The sequence below is a fragment of the Schistocerca cancellata genome, chromosome 1 (assembly GCF_023864275.1).
Source record: "Schistocerca cancellata isolate TAMUIC-IGC-003103 chromosome 1, iqSchCanc2.1, whole genome shotgun sequence".
Classification (NCBI taxonomy): Eukaryota; Metazoa; Arthropoda; class Insecta; order Orthoptera; family Acrididae; genus Schistocerca; species Schistocerca cancellata.
The window spans coordinates 12,353,473-12,381,463 of record NC_064626.1 but is presented as its reverse complement, the minus strand read 5'-3'; the positions used below and the strand labels follow the sequence as shown (position 1 = coordinate 12,381,463).

The 27,991-nt window shown below is 44.7% G+C and overlaps 1 protein-coding gene across 4 annotated transcripts in view; it reads left to right on the top strand.

Moving 5' to 3' along the window:
• The window catches only part of LOC126164138 (carboxypeptidase E-like), a 453,031-nt gene that overhangs the window by 241,157 nt on the left and 183,883 nt on the right, over positions 1–27,991 (top strand). For all 4 annotated transcript variants that reach the window (XM_049920217.1, XM_049920216.1, XM_049920215.1 and 1 more), the window contains exon 3: positions 3,327–3,523. In XM_049920217.1, the coding sequence (XP_049776174.1) occupies positions 3,327–3,523 (197 nt within the window). The remainder of the gene's footprint in view (positions 1–3,326; positions 3,524–27,991) is intronic.

Sequence of the window (27,991 nt, the reverse complement as noted above, 5' to 3'; positions counted from 1 at the left end):
GTGTGGGCTTCGTATCTATCTTGGCCACAATAATGCGTTCACTATGCTGTTGTAGTAGCTTACCCGCATTCCTATTTTCCTATTCATTATTAAACCTACTCCTGCATTACCCCTATTTGATTCTGTATTTATAACCCTGTAGTCACCTGACCAGAAGTCTTGTTCCTCCTGCCACCGAACTTTACTAATTCCCACCATATCTAACTTTAACCTATCCATTTCCCTTTTTAAATTTTCTATCCTACCTGCCCGATTAAGGGATCTGACATTCCACGCTCCGATCCGTAGAACGCCAGTTTTCTTTCTCCTGATAACGACATCCTCTTGAGTAGTCCCCGCCCGGAGATCCGAATGGGGGACTGTTTTACCTCCGGAATATTTTACCCAAGAGGACGCCATCGTCGTTTAACCATACAGTAAAGCTGCATATCCTAGGGAAAAATTACGGCCGTAGTTTCCCCTTGCTTTCAGCCGTTCGCAGTACCAGCACAGCAAGGCCGTTTTGGTTATTGTTACAAGGCCAGATCAGTCAATCATCCAGACTGTTGCCCTTGCAACTACTGAAAAGGCTGCTGCACCTCTTCAGGAACCACAGGTTCGTCTGGCCTCTCAACAGATACCCCTCCGTTCTGGTTGTACCTACCGTGCGGCTATCTGTATCGCTGAGGCACGCAAGCCTCCCCACCAACGGCAAGGTCCATGGTTCATGGGGACGGGGGGTTACACATGAGCAATGGAAAATTAGATATGGAAGAGACCAAAACGTAAAAAAGAAAACAGAAGTATTGGCAAAAACAATTGTCAGAAAGGAAGAATATAAACTGCTATTGTGAAAAGAACGAGCCAGGCAAGGCTTACCAATTGCTTTTAATGCATTATATGAGTAAATATGGAATGAGGGATGCAAAATACCAGCATTTACTGCAAATAGTACTGCAGTGTTGTCATAACTTGGAGTATTCGCAGAAAGTAATGGATGTGAGGTTGTTTACGATATTAAACGACTGATGAACACTGTGTTGAGAAACATCCATTCAGCTTAAAAGGAGGTTACATTGTATCTAAATGTGATGGATTGGACATCGTGCATTTAGCAACTGAAAACCTGAAACTTCCTGGCAGATTAAAACAGCGCAGACTCGCGCTGCAGAGTGAAAATCTCATTCTGGAAACATCCCCCAGGCTGTGGCTAAGCCATGTCTCCACAATATCCTTTCTTTCAGGAGTGTTAGTTCTGCAAGGTTCGCAGGAGAGCTTCTGGGAAGTTTGGAAGGTAGGAGACGAGATACTGGCAGAAGTGAAGCTGTGAGACCGGGCGTGAGTCGTGCTCGGGTAGCTCAGATGGTAGAGCACTTGCCAGCGAAAGGCAAAGGTCCCGAGTTCGAGTCTCGGTCGGGCACACAGTTTTAATCTGCCAGGAAGTTTCATATCAGCGCACACTCCGCTGCAGAGTGAAAATCTCATTCTGGAAACATCCCCCAGGCTGTGGCTAAGCCATGTCTCCGCAATATCCTTTCTTCCAGGAGTGCTAGATCTGCATGGTTCGCAGGAGAGCTTCTGTGAAGTCTGGAAGGTAGGAGACGAGATATTGGCAGAAGTAAAGCTGTGAGGGCGGCGCGTGAGTCGTGCTCGGGTAGCTCAGATGGTAGAGCACTTTCCGCAAGGCAAAGGTACCGAGTTCGAGTCTCGGCCCGGCACACAGTTTTAATCTGCCAGGAACTTTCATATCAGCGCACACTCCTCTGCAGAGTGAAAATCTCATTCTGGAATTGAAAACCTGTTTGCGGGTATAAAGTTACTATTCTATGCAGCAATTCTGGACGAATATTTAAGGAAACGTGCACCCAAGAAGAGATGGAATTCTTTAATGACAACATAATAGGGGACATAAAATCCCTGTTGGCTTTTGGTTAAAAGAATTGCAGGAAGGCATGGTGCTAATTGTTGAAGCCATAACAGAGATACTTTATAGGGAAAAAGTTAGATGTGTGTAAGAATCTGAGAATATACGTTTTTCTGTCAATTTACTGGTTAGAGAGAGAATTAGATGATTTAGATATAGCTTTAAATTGCAAGTTAAAAATCAAGCTGGATGTTTCCAGAATGAGATTTTCACTCTGCAGCGGAGTGTGCGCTGATATGAAACTTCCTGGCAGATTAAAACTGTGTGCCCGACCGAGACTTGAACTCGGGACCTTTGCCTTTCGCGGGCAAGTGCTTGCCAGTATCTCGTCTCCTACCTTCCAAACTGTACAGAAGTAGGAGACGAGATACTGGCAGCACTTGCCCGCGAAAGACAAAGGTCCCGTGTTCCAGTCTCGGTCGGGCGCTCAGTTTCAATCTGCCAGGAAGTTTCAAGCTGGATGTTATTAAAATCACATCAAACAAAAATAAGTAAAGAGTTTATCTTTGTGGATATGCATGTACATAAATTAATATTTTGTACAAGAATATTTGTTTTCTTATTCGTTACCATACAAAAAATTTAAAGAGTCTTCTAATACTTTAAACATCACCACCGAAGGTGATGTTTAAAGTATTCGAAATGGGGTAGTCGACAGTATAATAACCTCGTTTCTTATCTGCATGTAGCATTTCTTACCTGCGTGAAGATAATCACTGACTGTAGATGCTCGACTTCGGTGATGACCTTGAACCGTCGGCTCGAGCTGGAACACGTATATCGTGTGATGAAGGTCAAGTTGGCAGTTATGGGTTATCAACGATGGCACTCAATCCAGGTCGAGCCAACAGTTCGAGGTCAGCGATGACATCATCATTTTGAGGTCAGTGGCTACCTTCGAGGTCAAATTGTATCGAGAAACCCCAATGCCTTCCCACTGCCATAGGTTTTCGCAGCATCCTATATGATCATGTGACGGCCTGAGTAGGTCAGCGAATTAGCTTCGGACCACTCTGACTACTGGTAAATTAAGAAACTCAGCTTACACCGCTGCAAGCACGCTAGGTAAAATGGACTCATACGATCTGGTATAAGATGCTCGAGCATTAACGAGATGCGTGATAGCAAAAGTGTCAATATTTGCTAAAGTAAATTATATGCAGATTATGAAGTTGAAAACAAATGAGACCGACCTGAAAATAAATGACAGCTCATCTGTCAGGGAAGAGGGCAGTCACAACACCTGTTGTATTTCTTCGGTCCTATACGAACGTTGTTTATACGAGTGAAGCATTGCAGGTTCACAGGTTAACCTGGTGGCAGGAACGATAGACCACCCTGCGCGCTATCCGCCACTGCCCGTCTCAGCGTGAGGATTTACCGCCGCAGTAACCCAGACGGAGTTGTGGTCGGTGTGTTGCAGTGAAGCCGGAGTTCAAGTACATCGCCAACATGCACGGGAACGAGGTGCTGGGCCGCGAGCTGCTGCTCAAGCTGGCCCACCACCTGTGCGACCAGTGGCTGGCCGGCGACGCCGACGTCACGCGCCTCATCAGCTCGACGCGCATCCACCTGCTGCCCAGCATGAACCCCGACGGCTGGCAGCTCGCCACCGACACGGTCAGTCGACATTCAGTTACTCCTACTGGTCAGACTAACTTTAATATTGGCACAACGCCAATCTTCTACGTGAAAATTATGCTCCCCATTTTCACGACAGGAACGCTTAAACGGCTGACATTGTCTAGCTTCTTTGTTAGTAAAAACCTCCACCCTGACTAGCGCTGACAACAGAGGGCTCAGACAGCAATCTAGTGGAACTGAATACATGTATTATTACGGTTCCCTATTTGTCGAGCCGTGGCGCGTATGTCACCTCGACTACTCGACTGGAAAACACGTGTGCTTTGTCGCCCGTGAAAGGCTGCGGTCGTCGTGGGGGCGGAATGAGATGTGATGTGGAAATGTGAATTTAACTACACAGAGTACTCGCGGTTGCGTCCCCAGAATCGTGCGTATGAGTTACTCGAGTAGAGAGGCCGTCCGAGAGCAGCCGGCGCGGCAGCTCAGCGTGCTCGCTCAGAGAGCTGGTTGGCCTCTCTAATAAAAAAAAACCTGAGTGCAGGGAGCAACAGAATGAACTTGACCGGACGTCCGCAACGACCAAACACGTCGATCAACAATGAGCAAAATGAAAAATAAAAAAAATAAAAAATAAAATAGAATGTCGAGAGAGTCTGGTTGTAAACCTGCCAGGAGCAGACGCTCGACTCAAGTGCACATTCGTTAAATGAGCACTTCGGAATGCCTAAAGCTGCACGGAGAAGCACCAGTTTGTTCCTGTGCTTGCATTCTGCTTCAGGTGTCACAGTCGGCACTTTCTCGGGCAGGGTTTGAGGGGAATCACTGGACGCTTTGCCAGCAATGTCTCAAACAAATTGTATGCTCTCCAGCGATGTGAGTGAGCTGGACACCCTCCAGACACTCCCGCAGTTCACTAATGTGGACTCTGGACTCAGCCAGTGACGGTTTTCACGACAACTTGATCTCAGCCCGCTCTTTCCAGGCACGAAACCACTGGCCAAACCCGAGCACTTCATATAAAATTTTGAAGAAGCTGCTCGAGCAGTTTAAGGGGCTCCGGAACGCCCTATACTTGCAATGTTAAAATAACGCTTATAAATTACATCTTTCCTCACAAAGTATTTGAGGTAGGAAGTTGAACTTTTTACAGATTATTTATTGGAATATGGGCTACAACGTAACACAGGGATTTTACAAAATTTTAGTTCAGTTATTAAAGATGATTTTTTTTCAATTGTAATGAAAATTCACAACATTTTTTTGCAATTTTTTATTTATATATTCAAAAATATACAGTTTTTTTGGAAAAAGGCTGTGTTAAATTATGCAGAAGGTACTGTGTAACATTTACTGAAAGTTTGAAACAAATATGTTTGGAAGATCCTTAGAAAACATGTAATTAGTATGAGAAAATAAAAGTTTTGGGAATCGAGTGACAAAGATTGGATTAACTTTTTAGTGCAATCCAGGTCCAAAGGATGGATTATCTTCTTCCACTGCAAACTCCTCCTCCAGCTTCCTCTTGTTCCTCCTCCTGTTTACTCTTGCTTATATTTCTAGACTCTTTACAGCCCTGTCTGCAGCCCGAAGGCGTTCCTTGTCTAAAGCAAGCATCGCTCGTACCATGTTAGAACCTATCTGCGCCCAATAAGATTACCATATTCCTGTACATAGCCATCAAGATAGATGTATAGACACTTTTGTCAAGTATCAGAGATATGTGTGAGAATAAGAGACTCAAGAAACAGAATTAATTACGAATATTTTCGAGATAACGACAGAGTAAATAAACTGAAACAATCGACAATCACACCAGCGATATATATTGAACCATCACACGTTAGCCACAACACATACTTTATCTCACATCACTAAAATGTACCTGATGAACACGGACGTTAATAATAACACCATTTGACAGCAGTTTAACAGCGCCACAGTGGGTCAAGCCCATGTAGAACACATTTCAAAAAAAATTTAAAAATAGTTGTAGTCTTCGGAATTGAATAAATTATATATCTATTAAAAGGTAATAGTCTGCAGATTCAGAAAACGCAAAAAAGTAAAAATTGAACTTTTCATGATTTTGAGCCTTTCCGGAGCCCCTTAAAGCAGTATCCGCCTGTCAGCTTAGCCTATCACAAGGCCCCCGCATACAGCGGTGGGAATGTGTTACGCGTTCTGCGTGGGAGTAGTTCTTAACCGTCGACTGCCAGGTGCCCAGGTGTGGCGACAGCAGACGCATCGCGACGGGGCTGAGGAAACCGCAGGTGATTGTCGCCGGACGGCTGCCTTTACTGCCCCACTGCAAGTCAAGTTCCGCCCACACCCCTGACAACACCCCTGACGCCGCACTCGCCGAGCCACTGCACAGGACGGCCTTGTGGCGGCCACCAGCGGTCTGCTCTTCAGCCGCTTACAAACTCTCAGTTCGCTCCTGACCTGCCCAAAGTCTGTTGCGTTGCTTCCTCAGCACCTCTCTCTGCACCAGCCAACGCAAAAAATCACTTTTCTAAACCATGCAGTGCTACAGTTGTTACTGTGAAACTGTCCAGTGTCAACCAGTATGATAAATAAACTGATAATCCCACTTAATCTTCGATCGAACATGATATAAATATTTTAATCTAATAGACCAAAGTGATTGTGTTTATTAATCGTCATTCATCAGTTATCTTCCATATTAGCAGGTCCTTTGCCTCTCCATTTTCTGCGATCTATTGCTTCCTTCTTAAGGCTGCTGTTATGTCGAACCGTCCATCATGTCATCCAGTATCTGGAATCTCTTCCTTCATCGCTTCCTTTTCCCTTCTACATAACCTTCTAAAACTGTTTTTATCAGTCCGACATTCTTTCTTAATATATGCCCAATCCAATTTCTTTTTCTTCTCTTTATTACATCTAGTAACTGTCTTTCCTCTCCCACTCTTCTCAGTACCACTTCATTTTTTACTCTGTCCATCCAACTTATTCTTTCCATCCTCCACCTTGTCCAGATCTCAAAAGCCTCCAGCCTTTCTCTGTCTTTCTTCCTCATAGTCCATGTTTCAGCGCCATATAGAAGAACACTCCATACAAGACATTTTATGAGTCTCTTCCTGAGTTCTCTGTCCAGACCGCTGCAGAAAATTCTCCTTTTCTTATGAAACGCCTCTTTTGCCTTTGCTATCCTTGTTTTAATTTCTGTGGTGCACTTCCAGTCGGTATCGATCGTGCTTCCAAGATACTGAAAATTTTGCACCTGTTTAGTATTTCTCCATTCAGCATAATTTGTATATCCTTATTTCCTCCTAGTGCCAATACTTTTGTTTTATTTGTGTTAATTTTTATTCCATACTTTTTTCCGTTAGTTTCAATGGTGTCCACCAAATCCTGCAATTCTTTTTGCCCTGTGGCTGAAAGGACCATGTGATCAGCAAACCTCAAACACCCTACTCTTCTTGGTCTAATTTCTACGCCATTGTCATCTAATGAGCATTGGTCAATGACATTTTCCAAGTAGAGGTTGAAAAGAGTTTTCCTTATCTGATCCAGTTTGTACTTTCTCCTCTCACTTTAATTGAAACTTTTTGATTAAGATATAATGAGTTTACAAGTGTTCTGGTTTTCCAGTCCACTCTCTTTTCCCTGATTATAGTCGCCAGCTTGTTCCAAACGACGTTGTCAAATGCGTTTTCTAGATCGATGAAGCACATATATAGGTCTCTTCCTTTTCCAGTAAACCTTTCTCCCAAGAATCGTAGGAGACCTGTTGCATCTGTGGTGCCCGTATTCCATCTAAAGCCAAACTGCTCCTCGCCAAGGTTCTCCTCCATTACTTTTTTAAGTCTTTTATTAATTATTCGTAACATCACTTTGGCTGCATGTGAAATGAGGCTGATTATCCTGTGCTCGCTGCATTTCTTGGTTCCTTGTTTTTTCGGTAATGGAATCATTAGTGTTGTCAGAAAGTCCTCAGGCCATTCACCACTGTCATATATTTTATTACATAATCTCAATATTTCTCTTATTGCATCTTGGTTCAAGCATTTTAATATTTCTCCCGGTATTGTATCTGTATCTAGCTACCGCTTTGCCATTTTTCATTGCAGCTACGGCAGACTTTACTTCTTCCATTATGATTAATCGTGTAAGGAGGTACAATACCGCCGCCTTACATAGTCATCGCATTAACGCCGAAATGGCACACACAGTGATAAGTGATTGCAGAATAGCAAAAGAACTGCAATTACATGGTACTGGAAAGGCATCCGGACTATCTCAGACAACTGTAAGATCCTACAGAGGTTGTACGAAAGAACGTGCTCCCCTTCTAGCAGCAGTTTATTGTAGTTCTCTGGAGTAACGAGGTGTACTTAGCGACTGGAAAAAAAATCCTGTTTATTCGCATTTCCAACAAGGATCGTACGACATACGCACATAATTATAGGCCCATATGAGTGATGTCAATCTTTTGTAGAATTATAGAAAACGTTTTATGCTTGCGCATTATGACGTTGTTAGAGAACGCAGAACTGGTCTACAAAAAGGAACGTGGACGCTGTGAGACTCGCCGCGCTCTGTTCGTCGACGAGATCCGTCGCGCTCTGGACGACGGCGCTCAGGTTGACAGGAAGGCATTTGGCACGATTCCGTGCTGTCGTCAGCGAAAGACGTACGAACTCAGCGAGTATTGGACCAGATTTGTGACTGGACTTAGGACTTCGTTGCGATCAGAACTCGACACTTGGCTGTTAACGGGGGAGGTGGTGTGGCATTGTTGACCGGGAGGCCGCAAGCGGGGGGGGGGGGGGGGGGGGGGGTTGGCCCGCCGGGCTGCGACGCCAGTTTGCGCGTCGGCGGTGACGAGAACACAACACCCGACCCACGGCCGCAGAAAGTCTCCAACCCGGGCACGAATAGAACCTGCGCCCGCTGCACAGTGCGCAAACACGTTAGCACTCAGCTAAGCAGACGGACACGGAACAAAATCGACAGATGTACAAGTCGTTCATGAGCGCCCCAGGGAAGTGTGATGGGATAGTAACTGTTTGTAACACACAGAGTGCGTCATTGTCATAATTAATGGCGTAAACGTACACAGTTGAAAGTCTCAGTAGACACAAGTCCGCAAACGAACCGTTTGCTAGCTGACTGCGACTTTGCGGTTACCAGCCACCACTGGCTCGACTCTGTGTAAAACTAATACCAGCCTGGAACAACGTTAAGAAGACATTAGTGTACAACGTTAAGCAACGTTATTAGATGTACTTCGGTATAAGTGAACACGACAGCAGTTACGTGGCTGTACTCGTACTTAAACGAGGTGTTGAAAGTGTCGTCCTTGTACCGGAATGCAGGCCTGTTCCCATCCCCGCAATGAGTTTCCAATCCTTTCAAGCACGCCTGTATCATTTCGAAATTAATGACAAGCCTCTGCCCGGAGTGGCACACACGACACTTTTAGGACGGTCCCAGACACACAAGTCCCTGGAGTTCACGTCAGGCGGCCTCGGACGCCACGGCACACGTCCCCCGCGCACAATCCGTCTTTTGCCATCCAGTGCATAAGACGTCATCTCACCGCAGCAACAGCACTTGCCAGTGCTCTGTCGTGCACGTACGACATCCTGTGGCGTTACTCTGAGGGAACATCGTAAAGCACGATGCCACAGAAACCGACGATAATTCTGCGTGCACTGAGTTTGTTTGGTAACATATGTGGCTTAATAAGTTGATAATCTATTATCCTCAACCACACATTCGATGAGAAACGTAACTGATGTGAACGTCGTGCGCAGCATGTGGGTAGGAGCCTAGATGACTCCCAACATGAGAACTGTCATAATATAGTAATTAAACGTACCATCACAAGCTATCCGTGTTTCACCTGTAAATAAAATGTTCTCAAATGTATGGTTGCCTACAACTTATTGCTGCATCCACTTACAGAACGTTACTCTAGGAACAAAGTCTGCCTCACTAAGAAAAATGGCTCTGAGCACTATGGGACTCAACTGCTGTGGTCGTAAGTCCCCTAGAACTTAGAACTAGTTAAACCTAACTAACCTAAGGATATCACACACATCCATGCCCGAGGCAGGATTCGAACCTGCGACCGTAGCGGTCGTGCGGTTCCAGACTGTAGCGCCTTTAACCGGTCGGCCACTCCGGCCGGCACCTCACTAAGACATTGAACTCATTGGAGGTGGTACAGGTACATTGCCTCGTGATGCATTATTGCCCAAAAACTACTGCAGGTCAGTTGAGGAATTTGTGTGGCAAGTCTCTCTGTCAGTGAGTGTTCGACTGTTTCCAGCACCACACGTTCAAACACAGGTGTAGTTCGTGCAGACCTACCGGCTGCCACGTCGTGTCGAAGGCTTCCAGTTTCCCGGAGACATTCATATAAGTAATAGGGCAATGTATCTTTCGGTGCATTTTGTTAGTGCAGGTTGCATACATTCGTGGGAAACTTGACTGATTAATGACCCCCTCCTCTTAACCTATTGTTCTTCTAAGTGGATTGTGACCCACTGGGGGGGGGGGGGGGGCGATTTATGACCCTCTGGGGATGATACTCGTTCGTGCAGACCTACCGGCTGCCACGTCGTGTCGAAGGCTTCCAGTTTCCCGGAGACATTCATATAAGTAATAGGGCAATGTATCTTTCGGTGCATTTTGTTAGTGCAGGTTGCATACATTCGTGGGAAACTTGACTGATTAATGACCCCTTCCTCTTAACCTATTGTTCTTCTAAGTGGATTGTGACCCACTGGGGGGGGGGGGGGCGATTTATGACCCTCTGGGGATGATACTCCCTTCTGACAAACCTCCCACTCCCCACCCCGTCCCCTTCTGCCATCCCTCTGGAAACTTCGAACTCTCCCCCACACCAATTCAAGTATACTTTCGATCTTCATCAATTTGATTCACTGATTAATTAAATCAATCAATTAATTAACCCTTCTCCGTCTCGGAAACCTCCTAACCCTCCCCACAAACCCCCTGCCCCCCCCCCTGGAAATTGGCAGGCCTGTGCTGGAGAGATCTCACAACAGGAAATTCAATTACATAGCAGAGAGTATTTTGTTTAATTATAAAATTCAAATTCCGAAGGTTGGATCTCTCTTGCTCATCATTCTGTACTGTACAATACATCGAAAAGGAGCAGGTAAATACATCACTTTTTATTCCAATCGCGCAAGGAACATCGTCGACACAACTCACCACTGTTGCGGTCGCGGCAGCCGCCCCTGTCAACTGCCACACAACCGGCTGTCGCATTTACGCGATTAACAAATTAGGTAAAGTGTTCGATGCCTCAGTAAACTTGCAAATGTTGCTTTAAACAATTTGTTTGAAATACACTCGCACATAAGACGCTGCACTGTTGCTGGAATTCACAGCACACCGGGCTGCAGGCATCCTGTGGCATCTCAGAATGCATGGCAGCCCTTTCGAGGGTTTAGTTCCGGTACCCACTTCCTGTCGCCGCTCGCGAGCAAAGCCATATTCTCAGGTGCACACGGAACAGAAGTACATAGTGCAAAAATAAATGAACGCAAATACACTCGAAAATAAATTGTGAAGGAATATTGCTCATAAATTGAAAATAAAAAATGAGCGCAAATACATCGCGTTAAAACTCTAAAGACGACCCTACATCAGCTAAAAACATTCTTAAATACACTAGTGCATACGTTTGCTACACGAGGCACCTTTGCAACCCTGAACCTGCGAACTGATGCGTCTGCCAGTGGCCAGATGGCCACAGAGTGAGCCGGCACTGGAGGTGCCCGCTCCAGCGCGCCTGGCACGAACAGTGGGTATTACTGGAGCAACGGCTACAGGTGCTTCCGTCAAGTCCCAGTAGACCTGCCGCAGGCTAGGTAGGCATTTGCTCTGATACCAAAAACAGTGGTATCCTTCGTCAAATAGCTGAAGACGTCCCACGCTAATTGAGTTCTGTCTCTCAGTTGTCCTGTTGTGCTCATAGAACTGTCACTTAGAATTCTGGTATAGTTCACCCGAACTAATCGTCAGTCTACGGGGAGTTCTAGGATGTTCACTCTCTTCTCCACCCCCACGATGCCTCCACTACCGGACTGAATGTGAACAGCTGCTACCGAATCGTGAACCTCCACCCACGTCTCAGGGCTTTGCCGCTCCTGGCCAGCAACCCACCGCTCACTGTGCTGGACAGCTGTTAATGATTCCACAGTCACAAAAGTTTTTCCATCCTTCACAGAAGAACTGGACGCTTAAATGTCGCTGAGATGTTGAACGATATGCTTCCTTCACCCCTCCTGCAAACCGAAACGTTCTCAGATGTGTTTTCGAAATATACCAGAAAGGCTGATGCAGTGAGCAATAACAAAATACCTCTCTACTTACTCCCACATCCCAAACGTATGTCAGTCTGCAGACCTAGGTTTCCCTCAGAATACAGTCCTTTCAAAGCGCTCCTAATGACTCCCACCAAATTAGTTGGCGGTTACTTCGAGAATACAAATGGGAATCCCTGGAGGGAAGATGATGTTCTTTTCAAAAATCAAATGTGTGTGAAATCTTATGGGACTTAACAGCTAAGCTCATCAGTCCCTCTGCTTACACACTACTTAACCTAAATTATCCTAAGGACAAACACACACACACCCATGCCCGAGGGAGGACTCGAACCTCCGCCGGGACTAGCCGTGATGTTCTTTTCGAGGAACACTATTGTCAACTGGCATTTGAAGCTGACTGCAAGAGGCTGCTACTGCCGCCAACGTTTATTTCGCATAAGGACCGTGATGATAAGATACAAGAAATTAGGGCTCGTAGGGAGGCACATCCGCAGTCATTTTCCCCCGCGCTAATTTCGAGTAGAACAGGAAAGGGAATGACTAGCATTGGTACAGGACACCCTTCACCACACTGTATGCTGGCTTGCAAAGGAAGCATATAGAACGTAAATGTAGTCTACCTATTAAGATGTTATTCGACCCATTTACCTCTATGCACACAAAGTCACAGAAGAATGTAGTCTGTCATTTATCTAGAAAACAAAAGACAGAACTTCTGCTGCTGATTGTCTCTCTGTAGAAACCTTCCTATTAGCCCCTAATTTTCTCATTGCAGTCACTTTGCAAGACAAGTATGAAGTTGTAATATGTTTCCCCACAGTACTTACAAGAAACGGTATAGAGTTCACTTCTCAACTCCTCTTCCGTCAGAGTATCGCTTACGTGTCGAATTGTCACGAATTTTCCAGTCTTCGATGCATAGCATTTGAATCCAGCTGATTTTGACAAGTAAGAGATGTCCCCTGCCAAATTACAGACACCTGCTAGTTCTCTCGAAATCCCATCACGTTCCAACAGCATTGTGTCCATTTGTTAGAAGCCTGAAAGGAAATTCACAACCATCTAGAGTAAACGCAGACTGCACTAAGAAATTCAGAAGCATAACACCTAAAATTCACTAATATCAAATGACGGGCTATAAATATCGCTCTGTACATGACATAAGCTCCTTTATCGTATTCCTGTGAATACCAGCTGCAAATATGACAGAGTAATGGTGACCGAGTCTTCATTGACAGCACACTGTCTCTCTCCCTCTCTCTCCCCCCCGTTCCCCTCATTATTTTTTGTAACATCCAGTGGATTAACCATAATAACTTTGCTAACGTCATCTGATAGAGAGCTCAATAAGATTTTACTGTATCTCTCTCTTTTGATATATCTGCGTGTTGATATCGACTGTATGTGGTGATCCCATTAAATATATTTGTATTGGTCCATTGGAGCAGGCGACCAGTGATCGAAGTTGCTTCCACGGGCCTGTGTAAACTTTTGTCTCCTGTGCTGGAGGAAGACCGTATCGACTATCAGTCACAGGGAGAGTGTTCTTGTGTTGTTTCATAAACAGATTTTTTTGCTGTAACACGTCGAAGCAGTGAAGGACACAGCCATACATTTTGTTTTTCTACCATGACTTCGAGATATGTGTCAGGTCCTAACTGACATTAACACACTTCGATCCATCACAGACAGCTGGACACTGCTTGGTGTAAACTATGCTACTCCCACAACACACAGGATGGTTGGAATAATAGACGGAGGCGGTGTTTCTTCTGTAGCACCACATTTCGAAAGCTTCTATTCTCTTCTTGTCCAAACTATTTACAGTCCATGTTTCACTTCCATACATGGCTACACTCCATACAAATACTTTCAGAAATAACTTCCTGACACTTAAATCTATACTCGAGGTTAACAAATTTCTCTTCTTCAGAAACGCTTTCCTTGCCATTGCCAGTCTACATTTTATATCCTCTCTACTTCGACCATCATCAGTTATTTTGCTCCCCAAATAGCAAAACTCCTTTACTACTTTAAGTGTCTCATTTCCTAATGTAATACCTTCAACATCACCCGACTTAATTCGACTACATTCCATTATCCTCGTTTTGCTTTTGTTGATGTTCATCTTATATCCTCCCTTCAAGACACCATCCATTCCGTTCAACTGCTCTTCCAAGTCCTTTGCTGTCTCTGACCGAATTACAATCTAATCAGCGAACCTCAAAGTTTTTATTTCTTCTCCATGGATTTTAATACCTACTCCGAATTTTTCTTTTGTTTCCTTTACTGCTTGCTCAACATACAGATTGAATAACATCGGGGAGAGGCTACAACCCTGTCTTACTCCCTTCCCAACCACTGCTTCCCTTTCTTGCCCCTCAACTCTTATAACTGCCATCTGGTTTCTGTACAAATTGTAAATAGCCTTTCGCTCCCTGTATTTTACGCCTGCCACCTTTAGAATTTGAAAGAGAATATTCCAGTCAACATTGTCAAAAGCTTTCTCTAAGTCTACAAATGCTAGAAACGTAGGTTTGCCTTTCCTTAATCTTTCTACTAAGATAAGTCGTAAGGTAAGTATTGCCTCACGTGTTCCAGTATTTCTACGGAATCCAAACTGATCTTCCCCGAGGTCGGCTTCTACTAGTTTTTCCATTCGTCTGTAAAGAATTCGTGTTAGTATTTTGCAGCTGTGGCTTATTAAACTGATTGTTCGGTAATTTTCACATCTGTCAACACCTGCTTTTTTTGGGATTGGAATTATTATATTCTTCTTGAAGTCTGAGGGTATTTCGCCTGTTTCATACATCTTGCTCACCAGGTGGTAGAGTTTTGTCAGGACTGGCTCTCCCAAGGCTGTCAGTAGTTTTAATGGAATGTTGTCTACTCCAGGGGCCTTGTTTCGACTTAGGTCTTTCAGTGCTCTCTCAAACTCTTCACGCAGTGTCGTATCTCCCATTTCATCTTCATCTACATCCTCTTCCATTTCGATAATATTGTCCTGAAGTACATCGCCCTTGTATATACCCTCTATATACTCCTTCCACTTTTCTGCTTTCCCTTCTTTGCTTAGAACTGGGTTTCCATCTGAGCTCTTGATGTTCATACAAGTGGTTCTCTTATCTCCAAAGGTCTCTTTAATTTTCCTGTAGGCAGTATCTATCTTACCCCTAGTGAGATAAGCCTCTACATCCTTACATTTGTCCTCTAGCCATCCCTGCTTAGCCATTTTGCACTTCCTGTTGATCTCATTTTTGAGACATTTGTATTCCTTTTTGCCTGCTTCATTTACTACATTTTTATATTTTCTCCTTTCATCAATGAAATTCAATATTTCTTCTGTTATCCAAGGATTTCTACTAGCCCTCGTCTTTTTACCTACTTGATCCTCTGCTGCCTTCACTACTTCATCCCTCAAAGCTACCCATTCTTCTTCCACTGTATTTCTTTCCCCCATTCCTGTCAATTGTTCCCTTATGCTCTCCCTGAAACTCTGTACAACCTCTGGTTCTTTCAGTTTATCCAGGTCTCATCTCCTTAAATTCCCACCTTTTTGCAGTTTCTTCAGTTTTAATCTACAGGTCATAACCAATAGATTGTGGCCAGAGTCCACATCTGCTCCTGGAAATGTCTTACAATTTAAAACCTGGTTCCTAAATCTCTGTCTTACCATTATATAATCTATCTGATACCTTTTAGTATCTCCAGGGTTCTTCCATGTATAGAACCTTCTATCGTGATTCGTGAACCAAGTGTTAGCTATGATTAAGTTATGCTCTGTGCAAAATTCTACCAGGCGGCTTCCTCTTTCCTTACTTAGCCCCAATCCATATTCACCTACTACGTTTCCTTCTGTCCCTTTTCCTACACTCGAATTCCAGTCACCCATGACTATTAAATTTTCGTCTCGCTTCACTATCTGAATAATTTCTTTTATATATACACCAAAGTATACCTGACAGCGTCCTATACTGATGCAGTTAGGTTATCTACATATTTCTAGCACTTTGATCACATTGGGTACTTTACGATTATGATGGCCCATCTTTTCCTATGTGAATGGGAGTCACAGTGTATTCTCGCATTCATAGCATGAAGTTGGAGATTGAGAGATGTCACCACATTGCCTCTGACCAACCTTCCCCACAACACTGCAACTGACCAGAAGTAGGAGGGCACTATACCTGCTACGTTCCGTGTCTCGTGAAGGAACAGTGCAAGCTGAGTCCATGATTGCTGTGCAGCAAAGACTCTCCACACCAACTGTAGAGCGCCTATCGAAGTGCACAAGCTCTCTGCAGATGTGTGCATGCTGAGGATGTTAGTACCCATTGTCGGTGTGTGGTACATATGAGGGTGTTGCTGTGATATAGCAGACAGTTAAGAAGAATGTGTAGTTTAGCATGATGGAGCTCCAGACAGATGGAGTTTGAAGCATTTTACATAAATTAGTTGTGCTATCGATTCTAAATTATTGTTCCAGTGTCTTGGGTCGGTACCAAGAAAGTATGGGCAAGAGAGGAACATGAACACATGCACTACTAAGAGTACACAGTTGTGCACTTAAACGTGCTACATCGTTAAACCCACGCGGTTTCCGAAATATTAGACGTTCGGGGAGTGCAACGCTCCCGATGCTCTAATGCGGAGCATATATGTGGATGGTCTGACCACCGTGCAAGTTTTCTGTCCCACTCCCTACCGTGACAAGCTGTAAGATGATACAACTACTTCCTTCTACACGAAAGAAAAACATAGATTCTCTGTGATATACGCACAATATATTTCCGGAGGTGTGTGGTACCCAGTTCTGACATCCAGTTATGGTTGCGAAATTATGCTATGCTTGCATGATTGATGAAGGTGGGAGGTTTCCAGAGGAGAAGAGGAAGGGGAGATGTGGTAAGGTGGAGGGAGAGAGATGGACTGTCCCCAGAGGGTCGTAAATCGATCACTGAAGGGTCATAAACCACTTTGCAGAACAGTAGATTAAAGGGAGGGGGTCATAAAGCAGTCAAATTTGCCCCTGAATGTATGCAGCCCGCACTAACAGATTGTATCAGAAAATGCATTGCCCGCTACTGATTTGCCCCCGTAAACAGTGGACTTTGGTCGTGCCTTCGTATACGTTAGCCTTCTCGGCACAAGCGTTCAGTCTCCTGCGCACTGCCGTTTGCCCTGCAGTATGTGAAATCTGTATCCACATACTCCTCATTACTGTTATGTTCCGTGTTAGCACTGAGAGCCGTACAGGAAAACTGACTCTCTGTAAACAACTGACGTGAGTGGGCACTCTGAGACTGTACTGTACTGTACTGACATTTCTGTTCTGTTGACGGCTCCACCTCTCGAAAATATAAACAAAGAATACACCACGGACCAGTGTGTGGTATTTAAACAGTACCAGGTCAGTGCTGACTGCTTGCCACAAAGTCGCAACTCTCTTGCAAATGGTTCGTTTGCGACCTATCTTTACTGAGACTCTGTTGCTTCTAATATTGTGTATTTTCAACTGCATGCTTTTGTGCCATTAATCTGATACAACCTGTGCATAAACAAAGCAGTAGGTGACGTTGGAAGCCTCGTGAGGCCAGATCTGCAGATGGCGCAGTTGCACTCTGTTACAAAGTAACAACGCCGAAGTCTGATGAACTGCAGGGGGTCAGTGAGTGTGTAGTGGCTGCAAATCGACCACAACCGTAGCTGTTACACACAGAACAACAAGTGCTGTGCTGTACAGTCGGCGGATTACTGGAGACAGTTGCAGTGACCTCGGTGACCTCGGAGAGTCCTACTGTGGAATGGCCACGTCAAACAAATAACAGGAGAAGCCGATGCCAGGCTGAGATTCGTTGAAGGAACTCGAGGAAACGTAGTCGTTGAGGAAAGAAGTGCCTCACGTAACTCTCGCTCGGCCGATTATTGAGTATTGTTGATCTGATGGGGCCCCTTACAAGTTGGATCAATAGAAGAGAGAGAGGAGGTCCGAGGAAGGGCGGCGCGCTTAGTCCGTGGTGGTGACACCCAATTAATGCCAAATTTCGCCGCAATGTGCTGGCGGCTACGTCCATCGTATGTCCCACATTGATCTATGCGGTTATTTCACGCGCCGCTACTTGCCTGTTAACGCCGACAGCTCTGGTCGAAGGCCTCTGCTCTCGGTCGTTAAGTGGAGGCCGGCGCTGACTGCGTCGCCTGTGGCGAGGGGCAGTGCCCGAGGTTTGGTACTCTCGGCGCAGTCTTGACACTGAGGATCATCAAATACTGAATCCAAAATGGAAAAACCCACGCATCTAGCTCCAATTTTCAGTCTGCGTTCGTTGTCTGTTAATTCCCGTCGTGTGGCCATTATGACATCTGAAACCTTTTCACGTGCGTCACCGTAGACGTAGGGTGGGGCAAATAAAAATGGCCTGTACTTGTGGATACGGATATGCACGTACACACATGAGCACAGCACGTGCACACCCGCCACAGGATCCACACCGGTACTCCAAGAAACTCAAATTCCCCCAGAGTCTTCCAGCCGTGAGAGACGTGATAGTCGGCGATATTTTGATACTCTCTCTCTCTCTTTACGGGAGTTATGCTTTCTGATTGTTCGGAACTCGTCGCGGAAAAGTTCGATGATTGTTTCGCGGAACTTTTTAGGCACATTCTGACATCAGCTTATATCCTGTTCCACTGAAAATATTAGAGCAAAGCGGGGGATTGGCGATAGGCACTCCTTTATCGTTGGTCGTGGCGAACCTGTACACGGAACACTTTGAAGCAAAGGCCCTAGAATGTGCTGTGTTCCGTGTCGAGACCGATGTGTTTCTATTGGTACTTGGACGACACTTTTGTGGTGCAACCACATGGAGCGGAAAAGCTTCAGGAGTTATTGGAACATTTCTATCCTGTCCGTCGTACCATAAAATTCACGATGGAGCTCCAAACGAAAGGCCCAACACCTGTCCTTGGCCTGTTAATTAAGAGAAGACCGGAAAGATCCCCAGGTCACCGTGCATACAGAAAACCTACACACGCTGACCCCAGGACCCTCGCTTCGAGATATCGACATCCGTCGCAAAGAACTTGTGTGTTTAAGACCTCGAACACTTCCAGACAGGGAGAGCCGCGTCGGAGAATTGCAACGCCTGCGACTGGCGTTCCGAAGGAATGACTGCCCAGAACATCAGACTGAACCGGCGCGGCAGCCACAACGAAGAACGCCTGACAAAGAGGACGGGAGAGAGGCCGAGCAAGAGGGACCGAGAGTCGCTTGTGTGTCCCGTGCTGTTTATTTCGCTCCCTCCGACAAAGATAAAAAGTATTATTTGTAATGTTGAAGACGATCTGGGTCTCGTAAAGCTCGGTGCGTGTCGCATTCGGTGTGAATGTGGCATGCCTTGCGTAAGGCAGTCCGTGACAACAGCAGAGAGGAACAGTCGAGCAGAGCAGCTGTCGTGAAGTGGGGCATGGCGGGGGCGGCGGCGGGGGCGGCGGAGGCGACGGGCGCGGCGGAAGTGCCCAGTCTCTCAGGAACCGTGACACACGGGGATGCTTTTTCAGTTCAAATGACGCCTGGGGTCCAAGACTCAATGTATTTAAAGCTCGCCTACCGTCACTGGGAAACGATGAGGAAATTGCGTTTCAAGGAATATCAGTCCGTGCTCTGTGCGACAGGAGAGCATCAAAGGGAGCAGTGGACGTCGGGAATCGAACTTGGCTATAAATAGCGCCGTCAGACCGACACTAGTTCCAACACACACACACACACACACACACACACACACACACACACACACACACAAAACTCACACTCTACTCCGATTCCGTCCTGCTCGACTGCTCTTAGATTTTAAACACCATGTCGATCACGTGTGCAATAAACACAATCTCCTTCTTTATCAAATGCATCCTCTAGTCAAAAGACGGTCACTCACCGTCAGAACAAAACTTCGTATCTACAAAGTCTTTCTTCTGTCCGCAATCACTTATAGCTCTGCAATCTGGTTCTAAGCAGCTGACACCAATTTCAAGAAACTTCAAATTAAAGAGAATAAATTTCTCCACATTGCAATAGATGCTCCCCTTTACTTACCAAATTTAATCGTTCAACCGACCTCCAAATTCCGAAAATTCATACTGTCATTCACGAACAAGCACAAACATTTTATGAAGAAGCTCAGTCTTCAGCCCACCATTTCATCAACTCATTAGGTCACATGCCACCCGATTCCCCACCTGAATTCCGCAGGTCCGTCCGGAACTGCCAATTCGACTTCTAACCCTCCTTCACATTCGACGTCTTACTTCGTTCACTTCTAAAGAATATTCTCCGATGTCTTCCTCTCATTCCGTAATCCAAGACTCCGACATAACGAATGCAACCCTGCTATTCCAGCCTTTTGACACATTGAATCTAGAACCCCTCGCATTGCGATCAGTCAACAGCTGACAGTCTGGTTGGAGTCCAGGCTAAGACTGTTCATATTTTTAAAAATACCGGGAATCCGATATATCGATATTTATAAAATTATCAATATCGGATCTCTATATATATATCAAGAAAAACTATCGATGTATTGACAGAGAAAATATCGACTTTCCCACCCATAACAACATCGGCTTCACATTGTAAATATACTGCCGGTTTCAGAGCTGTATATTTAAGTATTGATATATTATTAGATATTCTGTACGCCAACAAACTAGCAGCCCCCCCCCCCCCCCTATTCTGAAGAAGTGAAAGGAAAACGGTGCACGTTCACACTTCGCGACAACCACTTTGCTAACAAAGGTAACTGCAGGTAACGCACAACGGAAGGCCTACGATGGGTCGGTTGCTCGGTTTCGTCACATATCGAATTTGCCCGGAACACTTTGACATCCCTGTTTTTCTCATTTCTGTCAACACCAGCGACCTAGCAGTCGTAGTGTAAAAATTGCGTGGCGAAGCTAAATGTTGCAGTTCCCCTCACACGTTTCCGCCCATTGCTTGTCATTTAGATTTTCGTTCATCGTTTTCAGAAATTGTTTTTGAAGAATGCCGATGTGAAGAAATAGCACACTAGTTGCGTTATAAATTCTTCACATTGGAAATCTTGTTATTCCCACTCACTCCGCTACCACCACGAGCACCCCTCCCCCTCCCAATTGCAAACTGACTTCTGCTTTTGTGCCACCTATACTTGCTTCACACAGTCAAAGAGAAAGATTCGGCGTGTTGAAAGCTCAAAAAGTAGTAACACTCCTTCACACTGTAAAAAATAAAATTATGCTCTACCAAATTTCAAAACAACAACTTCAAATATGTACCGAAGATTGTGAAAAAAAAAATGTAAAGCAAAAATATATTGCACTTCATATTGCCGTTTTGATATCGATGTATCGGAGAAAATATCGCCGACGTATATCGATATGTTGTGGAGAAAAATGTTGTTATAAGGATATATCGATTTTTTATCTACAGCCCTAGTATAGGCAGCGAGTAGACATAACGGCAAAACTCGCAGCACCTGAGGAAGACGAGTGGATCGGCCGTCGAAATACTGTGCAGAAGGTGGAGACGGCACATCGGCTGAAGGCGCGCAAGTTCGCTGTGAGGGGCAGCTCGGGCTTAGTTTTAGCGAGGCACCTGAGGCCGGTTTCACTCTTCCGTAACTTCTTTTGCTGTTCGTTGACTCACTGTCTTTAACTGCTCTAAAAATAAAAAAAAAATTACCTCAACGGCTGCTTGCGTAACTTCATTGTTAACGTGCGCTGCCTTCTTTTCAGTATATAACTTGTACACAATATTGAAGTTACTGTAAGGAATTATAAAGCTTGCTTTCGAACACTCTCTATTAAACTTTCTTCATTCGCTGTTGAAACTGGTCTGCACTGGAGGTAAGCGTTACAATATCATCAGCAAAACGGAGAACGTGCGTATGTATTCCACCAAAAAGTGTTCCTTCTTCGCATTCGCTTTTTAAAGATCAGAAAGAGGATCCCAAGAATAGTTTCCGTGGTACAGACCCTCGATGTCTTGACTCATCTTCCAGTTGCACGTTTCTCAGTACACTGACCGAGTCTGATGTGAGCTATAGCAGGAACCTATATACTCTCTCAGTGGGTCAACGCAGTCTGAATCGATATCTTATTTGTCAAGGAATGCGTAGAGATTTTATTGGAACTGAGGTAGAAGCCTTCGCGAAAAATGTGTTTTCAGAGACGGTGCTGGTTCATACTCTCTGTTGAGTTTTTTTTAATTTCGTGCAGCAGTTGCAAACGGTCCAGTTCTCAAGCCGGATTGTTTCTTCAGTCGATCAAAAAATATTTTTTTCAATATGGTTTGTGATAATTTTACTGAATGTCTTGTTTTCTACGGTGAAGGTAACGACACAGTTGTAGATATGTATGCCTCGTCTTTCTGCTTTGTCGGCACCATATCGCCGTTTAATATCCTACCAACCTTTTCGTCTCGTAGCGAGCTCAGCATCGAAGTAGGCCAAGTGCACGATCTGTGCTGCCTCGGAAGGAAGAGAGTGCACGGCGGAGGAAGCGAGAGCCGGCCGCTGTGGCGCTACAGTCTGGAACCGCGCCACCGCTACGGTCGCAGGTTCGAATCCTGCCTCGGGCACGGATGTGTATCATGTCCTTAGGTTCAAAAATGGTTCAAATGGCTCTGAGCACTATGGGACTCAACATCTTAGGTCATAAGTCCCTTAGAACTTACAACTACTTAAACCTAACTAACCTAGGGACATCACACACACCCATGCCCGAGGCAGGATTCGAACCTGCGACCGTAGCAGCCCCGCGGTTCCGGACTGCAGCGCCAGAACCGCACGGCCACCGCGGCTGGCCATGTCCTTGGGTTAGTTAGGTTTAAGTCGTTCTAAGTTCTAGGTGGGGAGTGATGACCTCAGTAGGTAAGTCCCATACTGCTCAGAGCCATTTGTACCATTTTAGGAAGCGAGACGGATATACGAAGCAGAGCAGCATGTGCAGACAGGCCATTTGTCGCTAACAGAAGTCTGCTAGCATGAAACGTAAGGCTTAATCTGAGGGAGTCGTTAGTAGGGGACAAAGCGGGCGTCACCCCACGTTGCATTATCGCCAAATGTATTTAAAATGTCGGGCATAGATCTGGCAACGTCGGAGTGACGTCACGGTGAGAACTTCAGATTTCGGCCGGAAACTACGTCAGTTGGGCTACCTCCACCGTCCTCCTCTAAACCCCTCTTCCGCTCCCCTCCTTGCAGGAAAAGGACTCAGTGTCTGCTGGGCTGCCAGACACGAGTAGAATGGACGTCAGTGTGCATTGCTTATTTAAACAATTCGTGGCGTCGTAGGCAGCTAGGTTCGGTCGGTGTGTTCACCGTGCCGAGGTCCGGAGTGCAGCCGACCTAGTTCACAGTGCCACCACCACTCGACTGTGTCGTCCCTCTGCCTCTCCACTCGCGTGACGTAATCCAAAATTCGATAAAAGTCGAGTCTTCCGAAGCGCAAGAGGCAACGCGTCCACCCCAGCGCCTCAGCTGCCCGCTGCAAGGGGGGCCACTGGCCGGCTTACGGCGCGGCACGGCACGGCCACGCGGCAGCCTCAGGGCTAAGGTCTTCCTGTCACGTTGGAAGTACCCGCGGCCCTCCTCCTACTTCCCAGCCCCGGCGCACTGACACCCTTTATCATTGAGCATCAACTGCTTTGGGAGTTATTACATCTGCTGTTGTGTGTTGTTGGTTTCACTAGACATGGCCTGCACCTCAAAAGGTATGGGAAGGGGAGGTTGGCAAAGCTTATAGGTGACAGCATAGGTGGGGTTGGTGGGATCACTTATGGGAAAATTCCTGCAGTAGTGGGTGTTAGAACTGCACCTTTTTTAGATTGAAGTCAGCTGATAGGTATTCCTGCTTAAGGGAAGTCTCTCTAACAAAGGAACCACTTTTGACAAAGCTTAGGTATCCGAGTAATGAGGGAATTAGTATATTTCATCAAAATATACAAGGTATTAGAGATAAAGTTAGTGAACTGCTTATAGATGTTGACTCTGAAATTATTGGTATATCTGAACACTTCTTAAATAAGGAAATAATTCAGAGGCTTCCTTTAGCAGGATACAGGTTGGCTGGCAGCTTTTCGAGGAGCTCTTTGCGGTGTGGGGGAGTAGCCATGTATGTGAAAAACGGCATCCCATTTGAGTCAATTGATGTTTCAAACTACTGCACTGAAATGGTGTTTGAATGTTGTGCAGGTCTGGTTAAATTCAATGGAGCTAAATTTCTAACTGTTGTTATTTATAGATCTCCGATTTCACAACATTTTTGCTAAAGCTGGAGCAGGTTCTTGGTTCACTTTATAGGAAATACAAAAAGTTAGCTATATGTGGTGACTTCAATATTAATTGTATAAGTGATTGTGCAAGGAAGAGGATGCTCGTAGACCTCTTTAATTCATATAATCTTATGCAAACTGTATTCTTTCCAACGAGAGTGCAAGGGAACAGTAGAACAACCATAGGCAACATTTTTGTTCATTCCTCATTACTAGAAGGGCATTCTGTTAGCAAAAAGGTGAATGGCCTTTCAGATCATGATGCACAAATTTTAACTCTAAAAGATTTTTGTGCTGCAACACGTGTTAAATATAGTCATCAGCTGTTTAGGAAAGCTGATCCAGTTGCTGTAGAGACCTTTGTAAACCTTATCAAGGAACAAGAGTGGCAAGATGTTTATAGCGCTGATACAGTAGACGATAAATATAATGCTTTTCTCAAGACTTTTCTCGTGCTCTTTGAAAGTTGCTTTCCGTTAGAACGTTCAAAACAGGGTACTAGCACAAACAGGCAACCTGGGTGGCTGACTAGAGGGATAAGAATATCTTGTACAACAAAGTGGCAGTTATATCAAAATGTGAGAAATAGTCAAAATCTAAATGCAGCAGCCCATTACAAACAGTATTGTAAGGTGCTTAAATATGTTATTAGGAAGGCAAAAAGTATGTGGTATGCAGATAGAATAGCTAAGTCTCAGAATAAAATTAAAACCATATGGTCAGTCGTAAAGGAAGTGGCTGGTCTGCAGAGACAGGTCGAGGATATAGAATCAGTGCGTAGTGGGAATGTCCGTGTTACTGATAAGTCGCATATATGTACAGTATTTAATAATCACTTTCTGAATATAGCAGGTGAACTAAATAGAAACCTAGTCCCAACAGGGAATCATATAGCGCTCTTAGAAAAAACTGTTCCAAGACTGTTACCTAAAATGCTCCTCCATGATACTGACAAGAGGGAGATTGAGTTAATAATTAAATCACTAAAGACCAAGAACTCTCATGGATATGACGGAGTATCTAGCAGATTACTGAAGTATTGTTCTATCTATGTTAGCCCAGTACTTAGCCATATCTGTAACTTTTCCTTAAGGAGTGGTCGGTTTCCTGACCGATTAAAGTACTCGGTAGTGAAGCCACTTAATAAAAAGGGAGACATTGATAATGTTGACAATTTTAGACCTATTTCTATGCCATCGGTGTTTGCTAAAGTTGTCGAGAAGGTTGTATATACAAGGTTACTGGAGCATTTAAATTCACATAATTTGCTGTCAAATGTTCAATTTGGTTTTAGAAATGGTTTACCAACTGAAAATGCTATATTCTCTTTTCTCTGTGAGGTTTTGGACGGATTAAATGAAAGGTTGCAAACGCTAGGGGTTTTTTGATTTAACGAAGGCTTTTGACTGTGTTGACCACAAAATATTACTGCAGAAGTTAGACCATTATGGAGTAAGGGGAGTAGCTTACAATTGGTTCGCCTCTTACTTTAAGAACAGAAAGCAGAAGGTAATTCCCCGCAATATTGAGAGTGGTAGTGATGTTCAGTCCCAATGGGGCACTGTTAAGTGGGGCGTTCCCCAAGGGTCGGTGCTGGGGCCACTGCTGTTTCTTATTTATATAAATGATATGCCTTCTAGTATTACAGGTGATTCAAAAATATTTCTGTTTGCTGATGACACCAGCTTGGTAGTGTAGGATCTTGTGTGTAATATTGAAACAGTATCAAATAATGTGGTTCATGAAATAAGTTCGTGGCTTGTGGAAAATAATTTGATGCTAAATCACAGTAAGACTCAGTTTTTACAGTTTCTAACTCACAATTCAACAAGAACCGATATTTTGATCAGACAGAATGGGCATGTTATAAGCGAGACGGAACAGCTCAAGTTCCTAGGCGTTCGGATAGATAGTAAGCTGTTGTGGAAAGCCCATGTCCAGGATCATGTTCAGAAACTAAATGCTGCTTTATTTACCATGAGAACAGGATCTGAAATAAGTGACACTTCAACACAAAAAGTAGTCTACTTCGCATATTTTCATACGCTTATGTCGTATGGTATTATTTTTTGTGGTAATTCTTCTGATTCAAAAAGGGTATTTTTGGCTCAAAAACAGGCTGTTCGAGCTATATGTGGTGTAAGTTCGAGAACCTCTTGTCGACCTCTATTCAATAGTCTGGGAATTCTGACATTGCCCTCACAGTATATATTTTGTTTAATGTCGTTTGTTGTTAGCAATATTAGCCTATTCCCAAGAGTTAGCAGCTTTCACTCAGTTAATACTAGGCAGAAATCCAATCTACATGTGGAATGCACTTCCTTGACTCTTGTGCAGAAAGGAGTGCAGTATTCTGCTGCATCCATTTTCAATAAGCTACCACAAGAACTCAAAAATCTTAGCAGTAGCCCAAACTCTTTTAAGTCTAAACTGAAGAGTTTCCTCATGGCTCACTCCTTCTATTCTGTCGAGGAGCTCCTGGAAGAGCTAAAAAATTAAGCAAATTCCAGTGTTACATTGTTGATTTTCGTTATTTAAATTTACGACTTGTCACCTGAATATGTTTTTTTTTTATATTTCATTTTATCTTGTTTCTAATATCGTGTTATAATTTCATGTATTGACTCGTTCCATGACCTTGGAGACTTCTCCTTAATTTGGTCCCACGGAACAATAAATAAATAAATAAAATAAAAACATTGTCAGTTACAGAACTTGAAGATGGCACAGGAGCTACATGTACCACCGCACAAACAGAGAGAGAGAGAGAGAGAGAGAAATGGTTCAAATGGCTCTGAGCACTATGGGACTCAACATCTTAGGCCATAAGTCCCCTAGAACTCAGAACTACTTAAACCTAACTAACCTAAGGACATCACACACATCCATGCCTGAAACAGGATTCGAACCTGCGACCGTAGCAGTCCCGCGGTTCCGGACTGCAGCGCCAGAACCGCACGGCCACCGCGGCCGGCGATGCACACAACCCATCGACGTTCTCTCAACCAAATAAAAACAGGAAATGTGCAGAAGCAGTGTATCAGACAGTTTATATGGGAGGGAGTAACTGTCCAGCGCAAACATTCGCCCATACTGAATCATCTGAAATTCCCACGGAGAACAAACGCGATCACGAAAGCTGCCCAGCACACAATGAGTTCGCTATTCGCCCGCCTAGAGGGCGGCACGGTTAGGTCAGCTACGTTCCCGTAGCCCAGCTGCCTTCTCCAGTTCGGATGCCTCCCTCCGCAAGTCGGAAATGTCAATCGTTCCGGGCACAGGCCACCGCTGCCACCCCCTCCCTCCACCCAGGCAGAATTGCCGTAGAAAACCAGCCACTATATTTTATCACTCAAGTTACAACTAAATATTACGATCGTAGTCTCAATCTGACGACATTCGACAATGAGCGAAGTAGCGGCAATACTCCCTCCTGACGGCTGTGGCTCTGGAAACATAAACATGTGTACCATTCTTATGACTGGACATAATTTTCCACATAAAAAAATCTTTCATTCCCCTTACGGTTATCACTATTTTCCACGTCAAATCCATACGACAGGACAAAGCCATTTTATTTGCACATGTCGGAATACACAGCTACTTTATAAGCCCGCTGATCACAGCGAATCTACCGTACATCCCCCACTACTACGAATAATACTTCGCCAATAACTGAATGCTGATGACACCAAACACTAGTGAGCAGAGATACGCGATGGATAGGTCTGTCTCATTCGTGTTTCCTGTTAGTGGTTCCAGTGTGTCTTAGGAAGAGACGCGTAATCATTTTATAAGCGACCAGCTATTAAGAAAGCACTACTGCAGCGGATGCGTTACTATCACAAAGGTCTCGGTTCTGACGACGCA